The sequence below is a fragment of the Buteo buteo genome, chromosome 5 (assembly GCF_964188355.1).
Source record: "Buteo buteo chromosome 5, bButBut1.hap1.1, whole genome shotgun sequence".
In the NCBI taxonomy this organism is placed as follows: Eukaryota; Metazoa; Chordata; class Aves; order Accipitriformes; family Accipitridae; genus Buteo; species Buteo buteo.
Genome location: NC_134175.1, coordinates 2,876,111 through 2,899,010, shown reverse-complemented (window position 1 = coordinate 2,899,010; position 22,900 = coordinate 2,876,111). Strand labels below are relative to the sequence as shown.

General features: G+C 37.1%; 1 protein-coding gene across 11 annotated transcripts in view; it reads right to left on the bottom strand.

Moving 5' to 3' along the window:
- Positions 1-22,900, bottom strand: part of GNB1 (G protein subunit beta 1) — a 46,008-nt gene that overhangs the window by 7,533 nt on the left and 15,575 nt on the right. For 4 of the 11 annotated variants that reach the window (XM_075027181.1, XM_075027179.1, XM_075027187.1 and 1 more), the window contains exons 2-8: positions 18,049-18,111; positions 16,550-16,601; positions 9,188-9,295; positions 8,469-8,507; positions 6,583-6,689; positions 4,709-4,772; positions 2,335-2,497 (exon numbers count right to left, since the gene is read on the bottom strand). In XM_075027181.1, coding sequence (XP_074883282.1) covers positions 2,335-2,497; positions 4,709-4,772; positions 6,583-6,689; positions 8,469-8,507; positions 9,188-9,244 — 430 coding nt within the window. In that variant the 5' untranslated portion in view covers positions 9,245-9,295; positions 16,550-16,601; positions 18,049-18,111. Of the gene's footprint in view, positions 1-2,334; positions 2,498-4,708; positions 4,773-6,582; positions 6,690-7,397; positions 7,617-8,468; positions 8,508-9,187; positions 9,296-16,549; positions 16,602-17,969; positions 18,112-22,900 lie in introns of those variants that run through there. The other 7 variants (XM_075027182.1, XM_075027184.1, XM_075027188.1 and 4 more) reach the window with 6 other exon arrangements.

Sequence of the window (22,900 nt, the reverse complement as noted above, 5' to 3'; positions counted from 1 at the left end):
GGAGGAGGAGGAGGGAAAAGAACAATAGAGGTATTGAGGCAAAAGTGTGGAATCCACTGGCCAAGCTGGAGAGAAGTATAGGTAACCCTGCACTGTACACACTAAACTTTCTTAGAAAGTGGATCTGCATGTCACTGCATCCAGGAGCAACAAATGCTTATGACCTCAATTGTATCATACAACTATTGAGAAAAAATAATCTACATTCCTGGTCAGTACAAATAACAGAGCATATACATTGGATGTTTCCCAACAGTGGCATCAAAGAATTTCATCTGAATGCTCTGAAGCGTCTTTGTACTGAATTACCACGTGCCAAACTATCAGCGTAACAGCTCTGATTACAAAAATAGTCTGTCCTGCCTGTCACCTCTATTTCACAAAGCACAAACATCTTCTGAAAATCCAAAATACAGCAAAATATGAAAACCTGTAAACATCGGCTTCCAGCTATAGGCTTTGTTCAATTCTGAAACAGAAAAGCAGTTCATTGAAACTATTCCTTCGAGAAGAGTCCACACAAACTGGTCAGGTGTCAAATGTACTCCTTGATGTCTCTTGCTTTACAGCAAAATTCTGCTTCTCCTATTATGTAAAAATCCATGTCTTCCCAGCTATACAGTTTATAACCATAAAGACCATTAAGCAGCTAGAGTATCCTAGAAGTAATGCTCTTTCTATTGCTAAAGTATTTTTCAGTATTTTGATACACACACAGCCACATACTGAAAGCCAAAGCTCCCTGTGTCCAACCGTCATTGCAATTCTCCCTGTGTCCTGAAGGGCAGGTGGGAGGGGAAAAAAAAAAAAGAAAAAAAAAAAAAGAAGAGTACCTTCTTAGAAATCACTTTACTGGTCACATGACAACCACTATCTGAAGGTCAAATCAACACTGCATTTTCATACCCTTAACTACACCCAGAGGGTACAGAATCCCTCTAAATTACATAAATCATGCTTTGCAAGAAAAACAGCTGAAAGAAAATTAAATAGCATTAAGTATACTTTAATTCACATCTAACCTTTTCTGCATAAAATTAATTAATGTGTACTTATTTCTGAGTAACCTTATCTTCCTTTCATGAACAGTCTTTATACCATTTTCTTTACTCCCTATAGTTAGAGGCTTTATCAGCCAGAAAACCAGCAAGACAGAGACTACCTAACATTTTCTCTAAAGAACTGTTAGATATTTTCTCTGGAGCCAAGCGGACAGCCTCTAGAGCAATCTACCTTTATTTTGCTGTGTTTTGGACTACACTCTTTGTGGAAACAACGAGACCATAAAGATAACATGCAGCTTCAGAGCTGCAGCTTTAGAAGAAATGCCTAATTACAGTCCATTCCCTTTATCAAATTGTTGGAGGTATTACTGATTCCGCAAGAATGCGGAAGACTACTGATGTGGGCGACAGGCCACATTATGCCAGTACTTTACAAGGTACGAAACTGCCTACTAAATAGCCAGTGTCTTAATTTTCAAAGGAGTTCAAGAAACCACCCACTGGGCTTTCCTCTGAAAAATTTCCAATCCCATTCACAAAAAAATAAAAATACAATCTGTCCATTATCAGACAACATACAAAAGCAATTCACATTTTCTAGGTTACTACTGCTGCTTATAAGGTGCTCATCTCCATTAACTATACATTCTTTAGGAAGCCAGGGTATCTTCAGCCACTGAAATTGCTTTTAGGGGTACTTTTCGACACTGAGTCTCTTGGTTTGTTCAGAAAGAAAAATTTTTAACTCATCCCCCACACTTAAAACACTAGCTTCTAACCACCATGAGGGACTTCCTTGCTTCAAAAAAACTCTAACACCTGTGTCTCTACAATCCTTCTTACCTAACAAGATGAATTTTGCTTTATCTGTCACTAAGAGAACTTTGCAGCTACAGTTCACATTCTAATTCACCAGGCAAAGCCTACAAGTCCTGTTTTTTCTCATCAATCACAAGACAGTCCACCTTAGAAACAGAAACTGAACATAAAAATTAAGCTACTGTATTTTGGAGAGAAGGGAGAGAAGGAGAAACAGAAGAGGAAGCAACGAGAACTCAAACCTCTGCAACTAAAGAATACCTCCATCAGAAGGCAGCTGCCTCATGAAAAGTTAAAACATATTCTCATTAAACTACTTTTGTTCAAAGAGCATCATCCTTTAAAAAGGAAGGAGACAGGCAGTATGCACCTAAGGTCCTGCCCGAGAAATACAGGTACACAGTGAAGTACACCTTTTTAATTAGGAAATTACATTTTAAAAAAAAAAAAATTTTTTTTAACTCTTCACCAGGTGCTTAGGTAAATTAGATCATTCCAAACAGATACTCACCTGTGTGACCAGCTAGTTCACGGCTGACACGTACATTCCCTTCACGAGTTTTCAAGTTATAAATGGAACAGATGTTATCAAGACCACCACAAGCCACATAATTTCCAGAAGGAGCATATGCACAAGTCATGACCCAAGATGAACGCAGGGGAATAGCATGCACCTGAAACGGATACATTAATGTATTTAATCTGCAAAACAACTGATTCGATAATTTACCATCAGGAAGTTTTTCACATGTCTCTCCAGGCAAATATCATCTTTTTGTGAAAAAGACAAGAAGAAAACTGTGAAAAGGAAGGTCTTTGGCTGTTTGAGTATCAAACTATTTTCAGGGTAACTTACATATATAGCTCATCAGACCAAATAATGACATAACTAAACCCTCAGATTTGCCTTTCCTGAATACCATTTAATCACTAATTTTGGTAAAAACTAAATTATTTCATTTCAGTGGCCTGATTACTATTGGTTTATTATAGGTTCAGGAAAATATTGACTTCCAAGTACAGTCAGCAAAACTGTCAATTCCAGGCTTAGATCTTTTGCTATGAATGAACAAGTAAGGAAATCACTACTTTCATTGCCATTTAAATCCTTCTTTGGAAACTTACTGCAAGCAATCAAGCTTCATATTTAAATAACTACCCCGTGTTCCCTTGTCATTCTGTGCTCAAAGAACTTTATTTTAAAAATTATTGAAGCTAAACCTGTTTTGTCTTGTTAACTCGTTGCATTCATCCTTCAAATTTGTTCGTAACATTTTTAAGGAATCATATCCTTATACACATTGTGAGATTTCCTGCAATATTAACAATCTTCCTGCATTTCTTCAGTAAACAGTAAAGGCTACTGTGTGTTCCTCTGCTGCTACAGTAATCAGTGATCCTGCAGCAATCAGCAGTTAAAAAACAATACCCTGCACTAAAACCCACCAGCTCATTTTTGGAAGTCTTCTACCAAGGAACTAATTGGAATATTCACCTTGAGCCATTTTATTTTATCATTAGGAAAAGATCATATTTATGACAACTGTGTTACTTCCAACATGTGCTGCAACTGCCAAAAGAACATCTGCAGACTATCATTCAAGTATTTTTGCATTAACTGCTTTGGGGTACTACCTAGTCATATTTAATACTATTTCAACACCAAGCTGTTTGCTACCCATAATTCCAGAGGCTTTGTGGTTTGGTTTTTTGGCGTTTTTGTTTTTGGGGTTTTTTTTTACTTCTTTCAGGGTGGGGTGGTGGTGGATTTTTTTCTGGTTTTAACTCAATTGCTACTTCACTGAATTAATACTGCCAAGACGTATGGGAGGAGGATGCTTTGCAGCTGAAGAGTTCTATTTCTGATTCTAGTAAAAATTTCACCAGTGTAGTAAGAACCTCTGATTCCATTCCGCCCAGATAAGAAAGCTGCTTTCTGCCTCTTGATGATGCCATGGATTAATTAGCATTCATTGAAGATACTAATATGGAAATCATGGTATACAGTGATTATTTTACTGTCTTATCTTTCAGTTGTTACAGTAATTTAGATCACATTTACCTGCAGGCTGGCGTCAAAGGAGGAGGATGAAGGCAAAAAGGGAGACGTGGGGTTTTTATGCAAACAGTATTATTACTCTTTAGTAAAGTTATGGATTCATTAGTTTCACAACTGGGATACAACTATAGTCCCAGCTTTAGGAGTTGCTGCTGCAGTTGTTTGTCTCTGCTTGTCTCCTCTGTAGCATGCCATTTGCTCAAGAGTATTGGCAAAATTGTTTTTAAGGCTATGATGAGCTAAGTCAGGAAAACTTATTTGAAATAAAGTCAGTTCCGTACTCCTGTGCACAACAGACTTAAGTAGCTCTGTCACCTAACTCAAAGGGACAACATGTGAATTGTTGCTAGCCCTGATAACAGTAACCATAACCAGTAAATACCAATCACTATAACATGAAAGTAAAAGTAATCCTGAACCGCATCATGTGATTGCAGCCAGAACGTGATAACCCAGTATTATGTCAGGTCTTTCAGTACTTAACTGCAGACAACAAATTATTATGGCTATGCTTAAATATGACCATTCTGGTGCAACATGCCAATTACTTCTTGCTCTCTGTTGATCAATTTCTCTGTGGTATCAAAACAAATCAAAACATTCTCTAGAATTAAGTATTTAATTGTTTTCCATTTGTGGTGCACATTTCCATACACAATGCATTTAAGACACTGCTATATTCTTTAAATGCAAACTTTATTGTTTTGGAGAAGTCAAAATTTGGTCTTTGGACTATGAAAGTAATGCAGCCAAAATCATGACAGGTAACATTTCCTTCCTTTGTATTTACAGCTGAATTGCATAGCAACATATCAGTTAGTCTTACCTTGTTTGTAGTATAGCTGTCCCAAATTATAAGTTTGCCATCCTGGGAGGCACTAACTAGAAGCCTAGAGAGGAAACAGAAGGTAAACGCAATCATTGGAGGAAGACAAGAAAGAACATCTTTGTGATGACACTTGTCTCCACTATCAAGGCCAAGGTACTTGAAACCATTTCAGTACAGTGTAGCATTAGCCAATTCAGTTATTAGCACTATAAATACAATTTTGGAAATACGCAATTTCAGTGCTAACTATTATGGAAATGTGTGATAGAACGCCTACATGTTAACACATTCTGACTTCAGGAAAAACTGTAGCCATTTAACTAACATCTCCGTCTTGAAACCTGAGGGAGAAAACTTGCATGGAATCAGCGTTTCTGTGTTCTACACGCAGGCTTCAGACTCATTGAGTTTGGGAATCTACACTATCAATACATTTTCCTTTTTCTTGTTTTTAAAACAGGAGTTTAAGTTCTAAGACATCCAAAAACCCTGAATGAATGTCAGCACTGAAATGAAATGGAAATTAAAATGAAACGCAGCAAAGATATCACTAATGGAAGGGGTGGCATTAGGAAGATTTTTGCTCTAAATCAACACCACCTCAATCCCCCAATCCAGCAATCATGTTTGAAATGTGATGCACCTAATACATTGTTCAGAGCTCTCTTACCTGCTTTTGATGTGCTTAAAGATAGATCAGCTACAATGACATGAAGAATTTGCATTGTCTCTGCATTTTACAAGTCATTTTGGATAAAGTACTCCAATATGGTATTCAAATTTGTTCTGTGCATCTTCATCTGACCATTTCCAACTTGAAAAATACAGTGCCATCATCGAAGTACTCCAGTCTCTCTGCATTAATTATTTTTGCTCTAGGTTGTATTTTAGAGCTGTCTTGAAACACTTTCGCCAAAAAAGAAATCAAATCCCCATCTTTTAAATAAGCCATATGCCAAAGAGATGCCTGAAGCAATGAATTCTACATACCTGTGAGAAATTAGCTTCTTTCACAGGCATAAAAACTGAGGTGCAAAACACTAAAGTTTAACTCAAAGTAACAATTGTGTTCGTTCTGATTTTTAAGTACTACGCAATTCAGAAACTAAAAGTATAACACATCATGAATTACTATTCATCTTCATGATGCATACTGTCTTCTTTGTTAAGCACTTGGCTATTTTGCTTTAGTGTATTTACTGGATGCATACACACAAGAGTTCATGCAGTTTTTTCATAAGGCACAGCTTGTTTACAGAAATTTTGTAAGAGAGTAACTTTAACAACATTAAGCTTCCTTAAAAAAATCTCTATTGAGTAGAAAGAGACTAGCTGTAACTTACAAACTCCTTAGTTGTAACTTAAAAATTCCTAAGGGGATTTTTTTTTTATCTGTTCCTGAAAGGAAGCAGCAAAATATTCTTGTAACTTAAGTTTAAAAATTTGCTGCCATTAGTGCGCCTTAAAATTCTTGTAAAGAGAAGAGAACAAAAGTAGCTGATACCAGTATCATTTAGTTTCTTTCTAACCAAACATCTGTAGTTAAGAGGAAGCACTTAAAGAAAAAAGACAACTGATAATGAAATCTATCTTCACAGTTCCTCAGAATTCATTTGGAACCATAACTATATCTTTCAGGCAAGTAGATGAAGACTGGTATTTTGGCACCAAATTTAGATTTGGATGACAAAAGCAGGGACATTAGGAGGTAAAAAGTGATATTAAGTGTTTCTGAATCCTCTTGGTTGTCTGAGTTCTCTTGGAATTAGTAGTTCCTAGTGGTAGGAACAGGAAAAATAACAGTCTTGTGCACTCAACTTTCCAAAGAACAGTGAAGCCATGTGATTCGATTTTGTATCACTAGCACCCACCTGGAATCAGTCCCCCAGTGCATTGCATAAATTTTAGCCAGGTGTCCCCGGAGTGTTCTTCTAGTGCGCATTTGAATTCTCCCCACTGGGTCAATATTGGCTGTGATCTGAAATAGGAATGGCATCACATACTGAATTTTCCACTTTATAGTTCCAAAAGTAACACATCATACACAACTACGTCTAAATGAGCATTCCAATGAAGACCAAATTCCCACATTTTTAATACTGACTGAGTTTTAAAAAACTACCTAATCAAAAGTTACATCATTTTATGTAGTACATCTCTATCAAATGAAGAAAGCAGCCTCTCCATCGTCTTTATAAAGGCTCTCAGAAATTAGTTTGCTTAGGTCATATCTTCTTCGACTTCTAGGATTTCAGACCTTTGATCTGGGTTTTCTACTTATGTATAGCTAAATGTGGTAGACTAACTTTTTTTTTCAGAAGGGTGGGTGTGGGGAGGTATATCAGGCTTTAAACATGTCTCCACTTTTAAAGGATTACTTGCTTTCGCATCCAAAAGGCCTTCCCTTCCAAGTACAGGATTATTAAATTCATAGTATACCTGATTTATTTAACCTCTTTAAGATAAAAGTAGTCTCTGCAATAAGTGAATAGCAAAGTGAGGAAGCAATCCTCAGTTTAGCTGTCCTTACACAGTCAAATTTAATGTAAGTCCTCCAGTCTGGAGAGAAGTACCAGTTCAAAAAAAACCCAGAAAACAGCACAAAACACTTCCAGTACTGTAAGTAGTACACACCACAACAAATCCAAGAGTTTGTAAGTTTATTTTATGGATAATGTCTGCATACTTCTCATGTCTCCATGTTACAAAATTCTTCAGCAAGTATATTTGAGTAAAGATCTCTGCTTCTTTTCAAAGGCTATCAACACGGCTTAGGAGTCAGGTCTCAGATGAACAGGTAAGAATATTTCCTTGACATAAAACTCCTTTCATGGTGGACATCTCTTGTAATAACTAATACTGAAGCTTTTTTTCCTCTCCCCCCTCTTTTTTTCATACTTTCACCCTGGAAAATATTTAACATTGTGCCTCACACAAAATGAAACCACAAGATATGTACACTCAAATAAGTGTTGGTATTACCTTTATTACTTGATATTTTAGTGACATTTTAAATTAATAAACTGATATCAATCACTTCTGTACCAACTATCTTAAATCAGACACACAGGATTAATAGTCAACATTCAAGCAAAAGGACTGAAGTAGGTGACAAGAGTCAATTGATTCATAATATATCCAGGAAAAAAAAAAAAAGCAAAGGCTTGCCACCTCTTCCAATGCCATAATAATCTGTTTCAGTCTAAATTCCTACCAGATTTCTAGGAAAAAACCCCACCATATGTCCATGAGATGTACTACAGAGTACAGATTTCCCTTTCCACAAGTTAATGTTGACTGAAGCCAAGCCAATAGGATCAAAATGTGACAGTACAGCAAGATGCAAAGGTATTAGTTCAGGTTCAGAAGCAGTTCAAACATAAGTGCAGTATTGTGTGGAAATTAGTAAGTAGGTTAACCTCAGCAGGTCTTATGGTTCAGATTATCATGGTAACACAACTGTACTACTACCACATCCGTAGCAGGACACTGGAGCTCCCCTGCATTATTCTCCGTTGAGCAGCAGAGGTGTGCCCTGAGCCACTTCTTTAAGAAACTACTGCTCAAGGCTACCACTCTCAGAAACTGGACAAACATAAACAATGTACTTATTTCTGGAAGAAACCACCTAAAGGCAAAATAAAAAACTGATAAAGGAGGCAAACCCGATTCACTTGCACTTACCTTCTTACACTATATTTTCTTATTGTAAAGGAGGCAAATTTTCATAATTCATGTTAAACTCTTAAATGCTTACCTGAGCCAGGGTGGCATCTGCACATGCTTTCCTAGCATCCTGCAACAGAAGAAGGAGAAATCGGAAGAAGTTCTGTACATTTCTTTATACTCTATCTCTGTTTTGTCAAGTTGATCAAGCACCCTCAAAACAAGGTTCAGAAAGCATTTCTGCTTGTCATCCAGAGAGGACTCATCCTAACTGCAGCATGAACATAATATGCTGTCTGCTGTCAAAACACATTGAGCATATCGAGCGTTTAACTTCGAAGTTTTCTTCTTCTTTTGAGAGAAAGGTAACACAATTTTAACCATGAACACAGTCAAGCAATGGAACTGCTTGGTCAGACAGGCTGTGCAGTCTCCATCCTTGGAGGTTTTCAAGACCTAACTGGACAAAGCCCTGAATAACCTTATAGCTGAACTTATTTTAAGCAGGAGGTTGCTTAACATTGGTTATGGGCTGACTCAGAAAAACTTCAGTAAATATTCATTTTGATCTAATCTGTTTTGTTCATTATTTGTGTAACTATTATTTTCTAAGCAATATTAAAGACCAAAAAGTAATTTCCTAAAGCAGTTACATGTGTTTGCCCTTTCTAAATATCCACGACATTAACTTTGACATTGTGGAAACATTTAACTTAATGCATCATTTCTGTCCATCTCTGTTCTCCTCAAGAAGCACAAATGACCATCCATCTGTACTGTGGCTTCAAGATCTATTGATACAATACATACTCTGATTTGGTTTTTCAGTTGCTCAGCCTCCTGGCGTAACTGGTCAAGCTCACTCATTTTCCTGTGCTAAAGGTGTGCTTCACTGCCACCTCTGAAACAACCAGAAATCTGAAAGACAGGTGATAATAATGAGAATTAGTACAAGTCATAGCTTGAAATTACTAGAGTAGACAAGTCCTTTCAACCATCTCAAACAGCACTTGAAAAAAAGGCAGATTGGTTTATAAGTACTGGAATACAGGTAAAAATATTTCTCTGGAATCTCTTCAGAATAAGGTGCTTAGCTTTTTCCAGCCACAGTAAATAAAATATAATTTGGACTTATTCCTTTCCCCCGGGCCTCTTTTTTTTGCATTTTTTTTTTCCATTAGTGTTTTTTCTGATTCACTTTTGTATAAAATTAAATTTCCAAAGAGTGAACCAACAGACAACACCAACGTTAGACATGAAAATCAGAACTTCCCTGTAGGTCTTAAGAATAGAGTAAGCAACCCTCCTATCAAAGAATAAGCACATTAAATATTTACAGACTGACACAAGCACTTGCAAAATGCTGTAAAAAGACCTATTAGGAATGCTATCTGTTACACAGGGATTATTAGAAATGTTGTTCTGATATCTGGATAAAAGGAGATCACTCACAAATGTTCAAGATTTTACTTGTTAATTGCTGAATTGTCTCCCTGAGATTTCCAGAACGGATTCTAACATTAACATGTTGTCAGATTAAAACTAGTATTTTTTGAACGTTAGGTATGAGGAGGAGTTTGAGAAACTGCTGCCAACAGACATTTTCCCCCTCTAAGACTATTTTCCTAGCATCAGGAAGCACCAACTACTAACATATATCCCCCTGTCTGCTGTACTCTGGAGCCAGCAAGATAGAGGCTCAATAAAATATAATTATCACTGAACACCCTCGACTATTGCCTATAGAGTTCCCCAACTATTAGACTGGTTTCCAATAAAATAACCATATAGATATTTTCCATCAAGCATACAACTTATCTTTAAGTCGCTGTTACAGAAAGATATTGTTGGCATTTTCACTAGCATTCCATACCTAAAACTCAGCTGTTCTTAAACCTTTTGTTTTAAAGTCTCTGCAGCTTGATACCAATATAAGATGCTGAAGAAATGTGCTGATGAAGTTTATCTTTTATTGCAGAACAAGACAATTGGTTCCATTTTCGAATGTTACATAGAGCACCTGGACTTTATAAACAAACACTGGTAGTGTGTTTTTAGAACATTTTATTAGCCAGAATTGACCGTTTACTATTAAATAAAGCAAATGCTTTGCTAGCAGCTTTACATATTATTCTGTTAAGATTTAATCAGCTTATTTATCTTTGCAAGCATGCAGGGTTTGTTTTTTCCCCTAAAGCCCTTCCCAAGGAGAAAGATGAGGGTAATTTCCAAATTTTTATCCAGTCACAGTAACAGAGCACATATGGTGAAGGCAAATGAAAGCAGTAGAGCAAAAATCACCATCGAAAGAAAATAAGTTTCAAAAGATTAACATTCCCTAAATATTGCAATCCCACATAACCAGACTTATCTCACAGCTCTTCGTGGTAGCTAGTATTCCAAACCAAGGACCTCAAGAAACAGATGTCAGATCTTGTCATATTACCATTTACAAATTTGCCTCTGAAACCCAAAGCATTTTAGAAAAGGAATTTTAGTTAGCTTCTCTCTCAAAACATCCATTCACACAACCTTCAAAGCCCTTTCACTTCATTGTGAAACTAGGTGTCTCCTTTCTCTCTTCTGGTGCCAGGGTCATCTTTAAGCCCCTTTAAGATTGCTTGTTCAGCTTAGTCCAAAATCCAGTTAAGACAAAACCCATCAAGAGTGTTTTATTATCCTATAACCACCTTCTTTTCTTTTGAATGCTCTTTTGTTTCCCAAGATGTTTTGTTTATTCCACATTTAAGACAAAACACTGTGTGGCTGGGTGTCTCTACAGTTTTTACCATGCAGTCATTGCTGCCTACAGCTCCTGTGTAGTTCACACACATTGTGAAATGGTATGCACTACTCTTGTCATAAAGGAATTAAGAAACTCTAAAGACTCTTCTTAAGAATAAAATGCAAATTTTCAGACCTTTTACCTTTTTGATATCCAGTTCCATTTCTGCCATTCTCTAAGTTAATATATAAACCTGTTTCCCACTAAGCAAATACCAGCATCTCCAGGCAGAGTACAAAGAATTTAGAGATGGTATCATTCCTATTTCAGAGAAAGAAATTACAATCCAAAACTTAAGCGTTCACCTCAAGGTCACAGCAACTAAATGACAGGATTAAGATAAAGATTCAGGACACCAGAAGTCCAGCTGCAGTTACAGGTAACTACACTGAAGATTTACATGCAGCTTTATTTAAAAATGTAATAGGATGAATAATCTAATGTCAGTCAAAGCAGATACATTCTCCTGTAACACACAGCTTAAAATAGTGCCAATTTGTTTCTGCCAGAATTTGTGCACTATGCAATACAATTCTCTCGCATTTAAATGAAACAAAACTTCTTTGTATGGAACAGGAAGAGGCCTAAGGACATGAACACTAATCCTAGGAAAAAAGTCATATTGAGAAAGTTCACTTCACAGAAACTGAACCCCACAGGTTCATTCTGGATTATTTGCATACACTGAGTTTAAAACAAATCATACAAGTTTATTTCATGCCTGTGCCATATTGCTTAATAGAGCATGCACTGAAAGGTATTACTGCAAATGACAAAACCGGATGAAGCAGTCTAATAGTGTCGAGTGTCTTCTGCAGTAACACAGAAGCAGTGACATTGATACAGCCATATCAGAAGCTGAAGGGACACAAGTCACATTCCCCAGTTGATGGGATATTATAGCCTAACTAGCATGTATGCATCTGTCTTCACACAGCTAAAACCTCCATTACACTTTGAAAGGCCTAGCACAGTAACTATATGTATACTTCTGTTACAGAAGAAACTCTCACATCAACTTCAGGACAGTACTCTGCCTCAGCACTTCGCTTCCCATTCTCTTCCAAGTCCCGCTTTATGCAGGGGCAGAACAACCCAAACTCCTCCACAATCTGTAAGAATTAACTAATCATACTAACAGAACCTAACCTTCAGAGTCATTTCATAAATGCACTTTATCATACGGTTAGTCAGACATACATGTACATAACCTGCCCTAGCTACTACCCAGGTAAGCTCCTAAAATGCTTTATTTGTGAATTCCACATCAAGACAGTCACTCACTAATGTTTTAAGGAAAGCCTCCTTTTAATGAACAACTTTAAAATGGTTTACCAACACTACAGAAACCTTTACACCTACATGCAAGATACTGTCTCCATTATCACAGGCAACAAGGAGTTCAAGGAACTTAACTACTATTGTTAAAGCAGCTTCTATGGATCTTGACCTTCAGTAACTTGCTAGGTAGGACTCATGTTTCAATATTAGCTGCATGACAATTAGTAGCTGAATGCATACAACACTTGATGTCTTTCCTATCTGTAATATATTCATATGGTAAGTTCATATCTTGAAGTTAGATACACTTTTAGAGTTACAAGTTAGCCCCTATGCATTCCAAGCAACTCCAAACTCTAACTGCAATTCTGACAGCATCCATAGGAATTGTTTAAACCAGATTTCCACATTCCCTTTGTAGTCTCTGTTGTTTCAACATCAACAGGAAGTTCTAACTCCTGCCAACATGACTGAACTCACTAACACTCAGGAAACGAAAATCCTAATGAAGCCAAGGGCATTAAAACACAGTAAGTTCTCTGAAGCAGACTGTAGAAGTTATGGGACAACCAGCCAACCAACTTGGCTATTGCTCTATTTCTTTTACACTAAGTCTTAGGCAATTATATTTATGGCAGAAACAATGATCATGGGGGAAAAAAAGAGGGTTCCATCCTCTTGTGTACTTTTCAGCTATACTGTACATATAGCAGCAGAAGTTACTAGCACCTAGCATTTAAAAAGAAAAAATCTTTAAAAGAGCAAGAACAGATAAGATCAGGAAAATGTATGAGAAAAATATTTTTATCTACTCTCACTCTTGATACCTGGGAAATTTTCATACAGATTTATTCATATTACAGACAAAAGTAACAAGCAGAGACTGTTTAATATGTGATCTATGCTCACTGCAAACTAGCACAACTGAATATCATTAAATAATATATTTTTGTTTCTCAGCATGTTCTAAAGGCATTTAACCCCATTTTAAAATAAGGTTTCTAGGAGAAACTGTAAGCTTGATATGGATGATGCTTCTATTTCTGGGATTTTGGAAGAAGTTACTAAATTTCTAAATCAAGCAAACTGCATGCAAAAAAAAAAAAAAGTCACTACTCAAGTTCCACACTCCTTTTTTCCAAATTATCACCATAGCTGTGAAGAAATAGGTAGAAGCCAAACTCATGCTTACCTCACTTTCTTTTGAATATGTTACTGTGTTCTTGAAGGCAGTCTTCTCAAGAATAACACACTCACTTTGCTGAACTCACTCAAGACCTTTCCAGAGGCTGAAGTGCTTAAGCATGTCTGCTCTAAGCCTAATTCTCCCTAATCTTGTTGACAAGTATATCTTGTAGATAATTCTCTTCTTGCCAGGGACAACAATATGCATACTTGCAAGGTAGCTTACTATTCTTCACTATTCCAGATGACCCCAAGCATCTAAGCTCTTCTTACAAGTTACCTACAGAAGAGTCGCTTTGTTCCTCTATTCCCCACATAAAATCAAGTATTGACTTCACCTAATTTGTTAACTTTCCATATATAATAAAACTTCACAATTCAGCTATGTCAAAAGGATTTGTCATGTCACTCATCTCAAAATAACAACTTCTGGGTTTGTTTTTCTGTAAGCTATATCAGCTATATTCCTATGTATGAGGAAAGTTATGTATGTCCAGGCAGTCAATTATCTGTTGAACAACTCTGCACAGAATCTTTGAACTGATTATAAAGCCTTATGAAATCTACAAAACTTCCACATACTTTCTGCAAATGGAGATACACTTAGGATCCCAGTGTAATAATTCTAATTTAAAGGTAGTGTTCACTACTCAGAAAACAGCGACAGAACAATTCAGAGGCTGAGGAAGACCTCAAATTCACTCATTTCACTGTTACAACTTTAATGTCCTTTCCAGAGCTCAAGCTGCTTATCCAATTAAGTCCAGTTACTGAAACCAAGGTATCAGTAATACCATCACATTTATATGTAGACTGATGCTTGCCTACATTATAAGAGAAATAGGAAGACTTGAATACAACTCATCCAAACATATATTCTTGGGTTAAATACGATTCCTCTTTAAAGATACCTGGTAACAGCAATAAGGCAATTCTTACTAAACACTTATTTCATTTTCCCATACCATTCCTATAAAAAAAAAGAATAAAAAAAAGAATGGAGTCTTCCACCCTCTCATAAACAGCCTATCCTGTGAATAATCTCTACAGATTAAAAGGAGAGAACACACATTTGAAATCACAGTTATCATTAAGTCAAATATTTAGAATTTCTATCCCTTGATGGCCAAACTTCGTTTGCTACAAGGTGTTTTTACTACACATTACTACTACGAACAAGTAAAGTAATCCTACCAAGCCTTTGTTGATGCAAAGTCTGGTAACACAGAGGGTTTAAATTTATATTGTTAGAGTACTACCTAAGTACAGTAATTTCATAAGAAGGTTATCCAAATCACCTTTCTCCCAAACCAACAGCCCGTCTGGTATTTATTCCCTCAACATCTTTCCTGCTAATACTCATCAGTCCTGTGTGTACGAAACAGCCAGAAGAAAAGCAAAACACATCATTTGCAAAAACAGAGCCACAACTTTACAGCCCTAATAATGAGTTCATGTTATGCCTACCAGACAGTCTCATAGCAGGTCATCTGATTAAATGAAGCTGTACTAATCTAGTAGATACCATAAATCCTATTAGCAACATGCACAGCAGCTTGTACATTTTCACAATGACAAAGGAATTATACACAATCCACCATTAGTTCCAATGTTTTGACATCATATTGGCTTTGAAAAGTTGAGAGGTTTTTTTTGTTATTTAATCTGAAGTATATATTGATTCCTATTTGACTTTTATTCAATAGAAAACACAGTAAGATCAGAATTGCTTGTGGAACAAATTTGAGGTGTGCTCTCTCCCATTTACATCATGCAAAATAGAAGACAAAAAAATTCAGGAGTGCCTTCTGATCCTGAAGTACACACATCTCCACATATGGTGATCACAAAAAAAAAGTATAGATAATTTTAGAAGTTAGAAATCATAGAAAAGGTATACAGGAACACAACATAAGAAATGTACAGAATCACACAAGCTTCTGTGATACAAACTTAATTTCAAGGGGAAAAAAACACTGTACAACATGCACTGAGTAGCTCAAAGACATTGGCTTAATACCCAGCACCAGTTAAAAAAGAAAGAAGGTTATATAGAAAATAGGACAGAAAATACTGAAAATATCATAATGCCACTGAGTAAAAGCAGTGGTTTGTCTACACTGGGAACACTGTGTTCAGTTTCTGCTCCTCCAAAGAAGAACACTGGAGGTGTCTAGGGTTGACCAAGGTAACTAATTAGAGAACAACACCTCAGAATACAGGTTTAGAGAAAGAGATAGGGGGCTAGCTTGCTGCTGGCTTTTTAAAAAACAAGTAAATATCTAGTAACTGAAAGTAACAGATTTAACTGAGCAAATACTTTCTACACAACACATGGCTAACTAGTAACATTCTTCACAGAATGAAGGGCTTCAAGAGAAGCAAAAACAATTGAAGTTATAGTTTGGAAGGTAATGAAGGTTTCACTGTTCCACGAATATCAGTAATAATTACAATTACACAGAATATAAACTCTGAAACTTTTAGATTCTGTTTAAATAATACTGACACATTGAAAAGAACATTCTGACAGGAGCCACTTTGCTCTAAAGAAATTTGGCCGCCTTCTGTCAAATGTGGCGGATAAGTAATTTTTCATTCATGAAAGAATAACTATTCTCATAATTTTATTTATTACAGTTCCCTGCCCCACTGAGATGAAACAGTTTCATCTATGGTCTCCCTCTGCTTTGCCAGTTCCATTTCTGAAAGGCGGCAGGCACTGACATCTATTATTTAGCAGGCTTCCTGACCATTTTAAAATCCTTCCTGTTGACATAAGAATACACATGCTAAGTAGGAAACAGGTACTTTAGGCTTGCACAGATTAACAGCTAAAAACCTGAAGTTGGCCACATTTTAAAAATAGTATGAGTTTCTCAAGAACTAGAAAAAAAAAATTACCTTATTTCTCTACTTACATTTTCTCTCACTACAGTAGAAAGCCAACTTCTGCTGTCAAACATGTAAATTCTGAAAAAAAACCAAACCAAAACAAAACCAGAATTAGTACAATTATCAAGAAACAACACCAATTTCTTAACAGATCTAGCAGAAATTTAAATACTATCAAAGCACAGACTATTTTTTGTCAGCTAACTTAAGCAGCCAGCTTCTCTTCGTAAAGGAAATAGGCATTGCTTTAATACTACTAACATAACCAAAAGAATTGCTAATGCCAAGAAACTTTTAACTTTCTTTTCCAAGAAAACTCTTGCAATCCTCAGGTCATTAATTCTCTTCCCCTAGTGATACAGAAGTCCATACTATTAGAGAGTTTAAGATTGTAACAAAACATTGTCTCACTCATACAAGACTAATTTTCACTGCACTACAAAGTGCCCCCGCCGATCTGCATTTTCAAAGCATTGAAATTATTTCTGCTCAATACTGTTCCTAAGGTATGCTTGCTTTCTAAGCATAGTTAAGTATCAAGATACCTATTCTATCAAGTTACATAAACCTCCTACTAATGAGATCAAGTGAGAGCACAACACTCTTCTAAAAGAGTTATGCCTTCTAATCACTAAAGATATTAAGTAAAAAAGTATAAATTGACACATTAAGTAACTCACACACTTGCAGTCTGGAAGACTATAATGATTCAACATACAAATCGGTTTTGTAGCAAGGTGAAAAAATTTCTTATAAGAAATTTCTGTACAGTTTTTTCCTCTGGCAGCACAAAGTAATAATTATAGTTCACCCCAAGATTTGAAACATTGACAAGCGCTTATACATCCAAAAAATCTGCAATCTGTCTCTATCACACAGCAAGACAAGGGCTATGGGTGATGTCAGCGGACACCCGAGTGCACATCTTCAAAGCCGCTGCATCAGGACAGTGGAAGTTATTCTAAGCACAAAGCAAGAATGTACTGAAGCAAAATAATCTTAAATCAGAAAGCCAGTCTACAACTTCATATACTTTAAACTGACATGCTTACATGTAATGCATCTTTCTGATTTTACAGTTCACTATTAGCTGGAAAATTTACAAACCACTTCAGTGTCTGGTGTGGAGGTTAATCTACTTAGGATATGGATCATCCTCATCCAAGCTCATTTGTAGATGAACAGTTTAATACTGTGATTATGAAACCATCACAGTGTAAGCAGTTCTGTTTGTTACTGCCAGAACACCACACTTTTAGACATAAAACAGTAACTCACACTTAGAGGCCACACTCCACCCCCACCCCCCAAAGACACAAACACATGACATGACCATTTTAAGTTCTGAAAAGAGTTCAACTATATTCAACTTTCAGAAGTCTTGACAGAAAAAAATTGCCCACACTGCAGAGATAATGAAATCTAATGAAATTCTGAAAGAATTACCTGAAATGCAAACAAGTAAAATTATGCTGGAACACTAACAGCACACAGAATACACAATAGCAAAGGCCAAAACACACACCATTATTGTCCTGTGCTGCACCCTCATTAATGCAGGAGAGGTGTTGCAGATTTCATATGCCTTCTGCAAAAAAGAAAAACAAAAACAAAACAAAAAAGCTACTTTAACCAGCCTGCAAGAAGAGTAAGGAAGCATAACAGCAAACTTTCCCACAAAGTTTAGTTTATTTTTTTAAAACAGGTTAAGTTTTCAGTTAGGTAAGCTGAAAGCATCCTGTGATGCCTGTAGAATACAATCCTGGCAACTGAGGTATTTTCAATTCTACATTGAAAATGGAGCTCATTTAAGAACAAAAGTAGACAAGCTACTTAAGAAAAAAGATCTGCATTGCCACAAGCTTCCATTTTTAGCTAAAATGTAGCCTGGTAAAAGCAACATGAAAATTACAGGCCAACTCATTCACCACACCACAGTACTGGTTCAGCAAAGAAAGAGTTCTTGTAAGTAACCAGCTTCATACACTCTGCCTTAATCAGCCCTTATAAACCTGCTTAGCTGAGAGCTTGGGGTTCTCAACATCAAGAACTGGGGTTTCTAAAACAGGAGAGAACAAAAAGTACCAGAGAATACTTTAAGCATGGTTCAAGTGGTTAAACCATTATACCAAAGCACATGGAGGTCAGCCAGCCCTATGCATGGTTGGTGTACCCAGTGTCCCCACATTCCCACAGCCTTCTGCTCCAAGTAAAGAAGCACGGCAGTTTGGACCAAAAACCGAGAGTAACTCCAGAAGTCAAAAGCATCATCATTTCTGGGTAAAGCTTCCCTACTACAGACACTCACTAACTGCTGTCAGCCTAATATTCTTTTTTCTTTAAAGATATTTAAGTAGTTACACCAAGGTGACAACCCAGCCTAAAAATTTATCTCGGTTCCAACATCCACCGGAACACAACACTTCACATGAAGAAGACTTCTGCAGAAGAGACTACAACTTTCTTCACAAGGTTGGGGAAAGCAGGGAAGAAAAGAGGGAAGAAAGGAAAAAAAGGTACTCTGAAGAGCAGGGAAAGCATTTAGAAGTATTTTACTTAAGTATCATAGCAAATCTGAACAACGCTCCAAAATTAAGCAACTTCCTGAGAAGTCACATTCATTGTAGCCCTCTCCAAAGCCATTAGCTGCATAAAGACGTTTTTCTTCTTGACCTATGAATTCAATGACAGACTTAAAACCCAAATATTCTGGATGTTAATTCCACCTGCACACCTTCTTAAGACTGCTTTACACATATAGTGACTAGATGCCATGGCCAATATTTGAACTGCAGCAAAAGCATTCTAGCTTCTTAAAACACACCATCAATTCATACATAACTTGATGCAAGGCCAGGCACGGCACATCAGATGAGACACCTGCCCACCAAGGGTTTGGCCCAGACCCTGGGACGAGGTTTGACCAGCCTTCATAAGCAGCTGCCCCTGCTGTAGGGACATGGACAGAGCACAGGCAACACCAACTCCTCTTTAGCAGGGAGATCTCCAGCACAGCTGCAGGAGGATCCCACCACAAACCAGTCCCCAGGAGAGGTACATCACTTAGTGTTTTGGGGGTCCTGGCTGACTGCAAGCTGAACATGAGCCAACAATGCTCCCTCATGGCAAAGACAGCCAACAGCATCCAGCGCTGCATTGGGAAGAGCATCGCCAGCAGGTCAAGGGAGGCGATCCTTCCCCTCAGCACTGGTGAGGCCACAACTGGAGTTCTGCTTCCAGTTCCACGCTCTCCAGTACACGAGAGACATGGAGCTACTGGAGAGAGTCCAGCAAAGGGCCTTGAAGATGATTAAGCGACTGGAGCACCTCTCAGATGAGGAGAGGTTGAGAGACATGTTCAGCCCAAAAAAGGCTCAGAGGGGGATTTTATCAGTGTGTGCAGTCTTCTGTATACACATGTATTTTGAGCGCCTTTATCAACATAGTTTAAAATGGATCTCAACCAACCCTAGTAAAACCTAGTTTCCATGACCATTACACCACTTGAATCTTAAAAATTTCTTGCATAACACAGCCTCCTGCAAGAGTGGCACATAAGGTCATTTTATCCAAGGCACTCAACCAGAGGTGATTTCACGGGGGGGTAACGGGGGGGGGGACGGGACACAGGACACAACACAAAACCAAAACCCTACTAGCAAACATCACTTATTATTAAAGTAAAACAATAATTTCAAATTAAGTTACTTTGCTCTGGTATACCTTCCTTACCAACATGCACCCATCTGAACGGGATGCATCCTACACCCAGCAAGGACAGCTGTATGTAGGCAGGCAGTGACTAATTTAGCATTCGGATGCTTCTGTTCAGGTACTCAACACTTACCACCACTGTAATGTATCAACTACATGGTAGAGATAACGTCTGTGAAACTGGGAATTACAAGTTCATTAAAATTATTTCTTATAGTCTACATAGCTAATTATTATCACAGAACAGTATCTTGATCCCCAAGAGATTACACGACCTTTCCAAATCACTGCCAACAACATGAAATTCCAATTATGCCACCAGGCAACAGTAATTAGAAGTCTGGAATTTAAAACTATGCTTCAAGACTATTCCGTATACAAAAAACCAACCTATTCTCAACTTGATGGCTTGGTCCTAGCTATCAACATAAACAGTTCTATCAGACAGCTGGAAACTTGAAGGACATTTTGATATCTGCATGTGTATGTGCTCCTCCAAGAGTTAATTCTAGTTCAGAGTTTTCTTGTTAAGTACAGTTCTGTATTCCAGAAAGCCTAGTCTTTGCTGTCACCTCCTACAAGAGCAGCTTTGAAGGACAGCCTATACAAGCATAAAATAATAATTGCAAATTCATAAAGCTAAATATGCTCAAGTGAATGGATACAACCCCTTCTCATTTTTTTGACGTCTTCTCTCTGGGAATCATCTGCTGCGTCTATAACTTGCAAGCACATAAGCTTTGAAAAGCAAGCAATACCTTACTAACAGGTTTGCAAAACAGATTACCCTAGTAGGGACAGTGCTAGATTGTACAAACTCATTCGAAAACTTACTGAAAACGCTTCTGTAGTCAAAGGCTAGCATGGCTGAACCATTTCTGTGGGAGGTATTGGCTGCTTCTTGTGTTGAAGAATTGCCAAGTTTCCAGCTGAAACAGTCATTGTGCTCAGTAGACATTTTTCCATATATTAGTGTGAAGTACACACAAAACAAGCGAATATCAGGTTGGTAAGTGTTAATGCTTGTTATGCAACGGTTACATTAGCTGGTTAAAGAGCTAACAAATTTCCATTTTCAATATAGCGTGCAAGTACAAAATAATAATTACGCAAGCTAAAAATACCTGTAACTGAACGAACTGATTTCACAAATGCTTCGTTATTACATATAGGTCAATTCTTGAATTACAGGTCCCATTTTAACTAAGCAGCTTTCCACAAGGGTCACTATGTTGATACTTAAGAGATTTTGTGCATAAAGAAACCCCTGCAGAATACCTGGTAATGCAAGACTCTAAAAATTAGTTTTGTTGTGTTTGCTCTGTTCAAAGACAAGTTTTTCTGGTTAATGAAATCCTTTACCTGTTTCCCAGGCACAAGATTTTGAGGAAACTACATTCAAGCTCCGCTCATGACTTAACAGTATAAAGTTGCAGCCCTATTAGAAGTTATGATCTTTAAGATTACAAGTGACATGTCCTCCCCAACCCCCCTCTACTTCTACTAGTAGAAATCTGGAAATGCTTTCCTCCTGAAGAAATTTGTGCACTTTTTTCTACTCTGCTTGACGTATCTAGAGGACTGCATTAGGAAAAAAAACTTCTCATAGCTGCATAGAACACAGGAAAATTGCTGGCTAAAGAATAAAGGTTAGTTATAGGGTCCTTCCAAAGTTCTGGCTGCATTCCTTCATCCTGTAACCTTATTCACACAGAACAGCTCATACAACAGGAAAATCCAGGCACAACAGATCTATATGAAACAGTTTCTGACCAGTCAACATGGCCTTCCATCAAACTGGCCTCTACTAAGCAGTGAGGACAGCAGTTTTACCACTTCAGAATCCCACAAACAAAACAACCAAACAAAAAAAACCAACCAAACAAAAAAAAAATCCACCATAAATAGCTGCTAGTACTCAGAAAAAAATAAAAATAAAATAAAAAAAAAAATTAAGCTTCTATTTCAGAAAATTCAGGGGAAAAGCCAGATATTAACAAATCTGGAAACCTCGCAAGACCTTGCAAAGCCCAAATTCAGTAAGACAGTTTCACATTCAAAGTCCCAAATTTGAATTAGTCTCAGTAATTACAGAAACACTGCATTTGTCTCCTCCAAAAATCTTACAGAATAATTCACAACTAAGTGAATTCTGAAAACACTGAAAATCATCAAACTCTAGTTATATCTTGCTATATATGCATCATCCATCAGCTTTTGCTTGCATGTCTACATTTTCTAAGGCCTGAGGACTCATCGCTGCCTATGTTTAACAAGTATTTGAAAATAAACCTTTTGGATAGTTTGGCACTTTCTCAAAATAGAATACTAATCAGCAGACAACAATGCTTAAGATCACGGCAGGGACACATGCTTGCAATAAACAGCCCTGTAGTGAAGTAGCCTGTCTCCTTCTGCCACCAACAGTGAACAAACTCAAGCTGTCTTTGTGGAAGACAGCATCCCTATGTTGCCCATATACTCACATTTCCTGATGCTAATCCCATGACCTACATTTAAAAAAAAAAATCATACTGATGCAATATTTAAGTATAAAAATCTGGACTGTAACAGGTCACTTCATTAATCCTTTCTAAATACATCTGCAAGCTATGCACATTATTTTAAAAAAATCTTAATTCTAGGTACAGCAGAGAATTTAT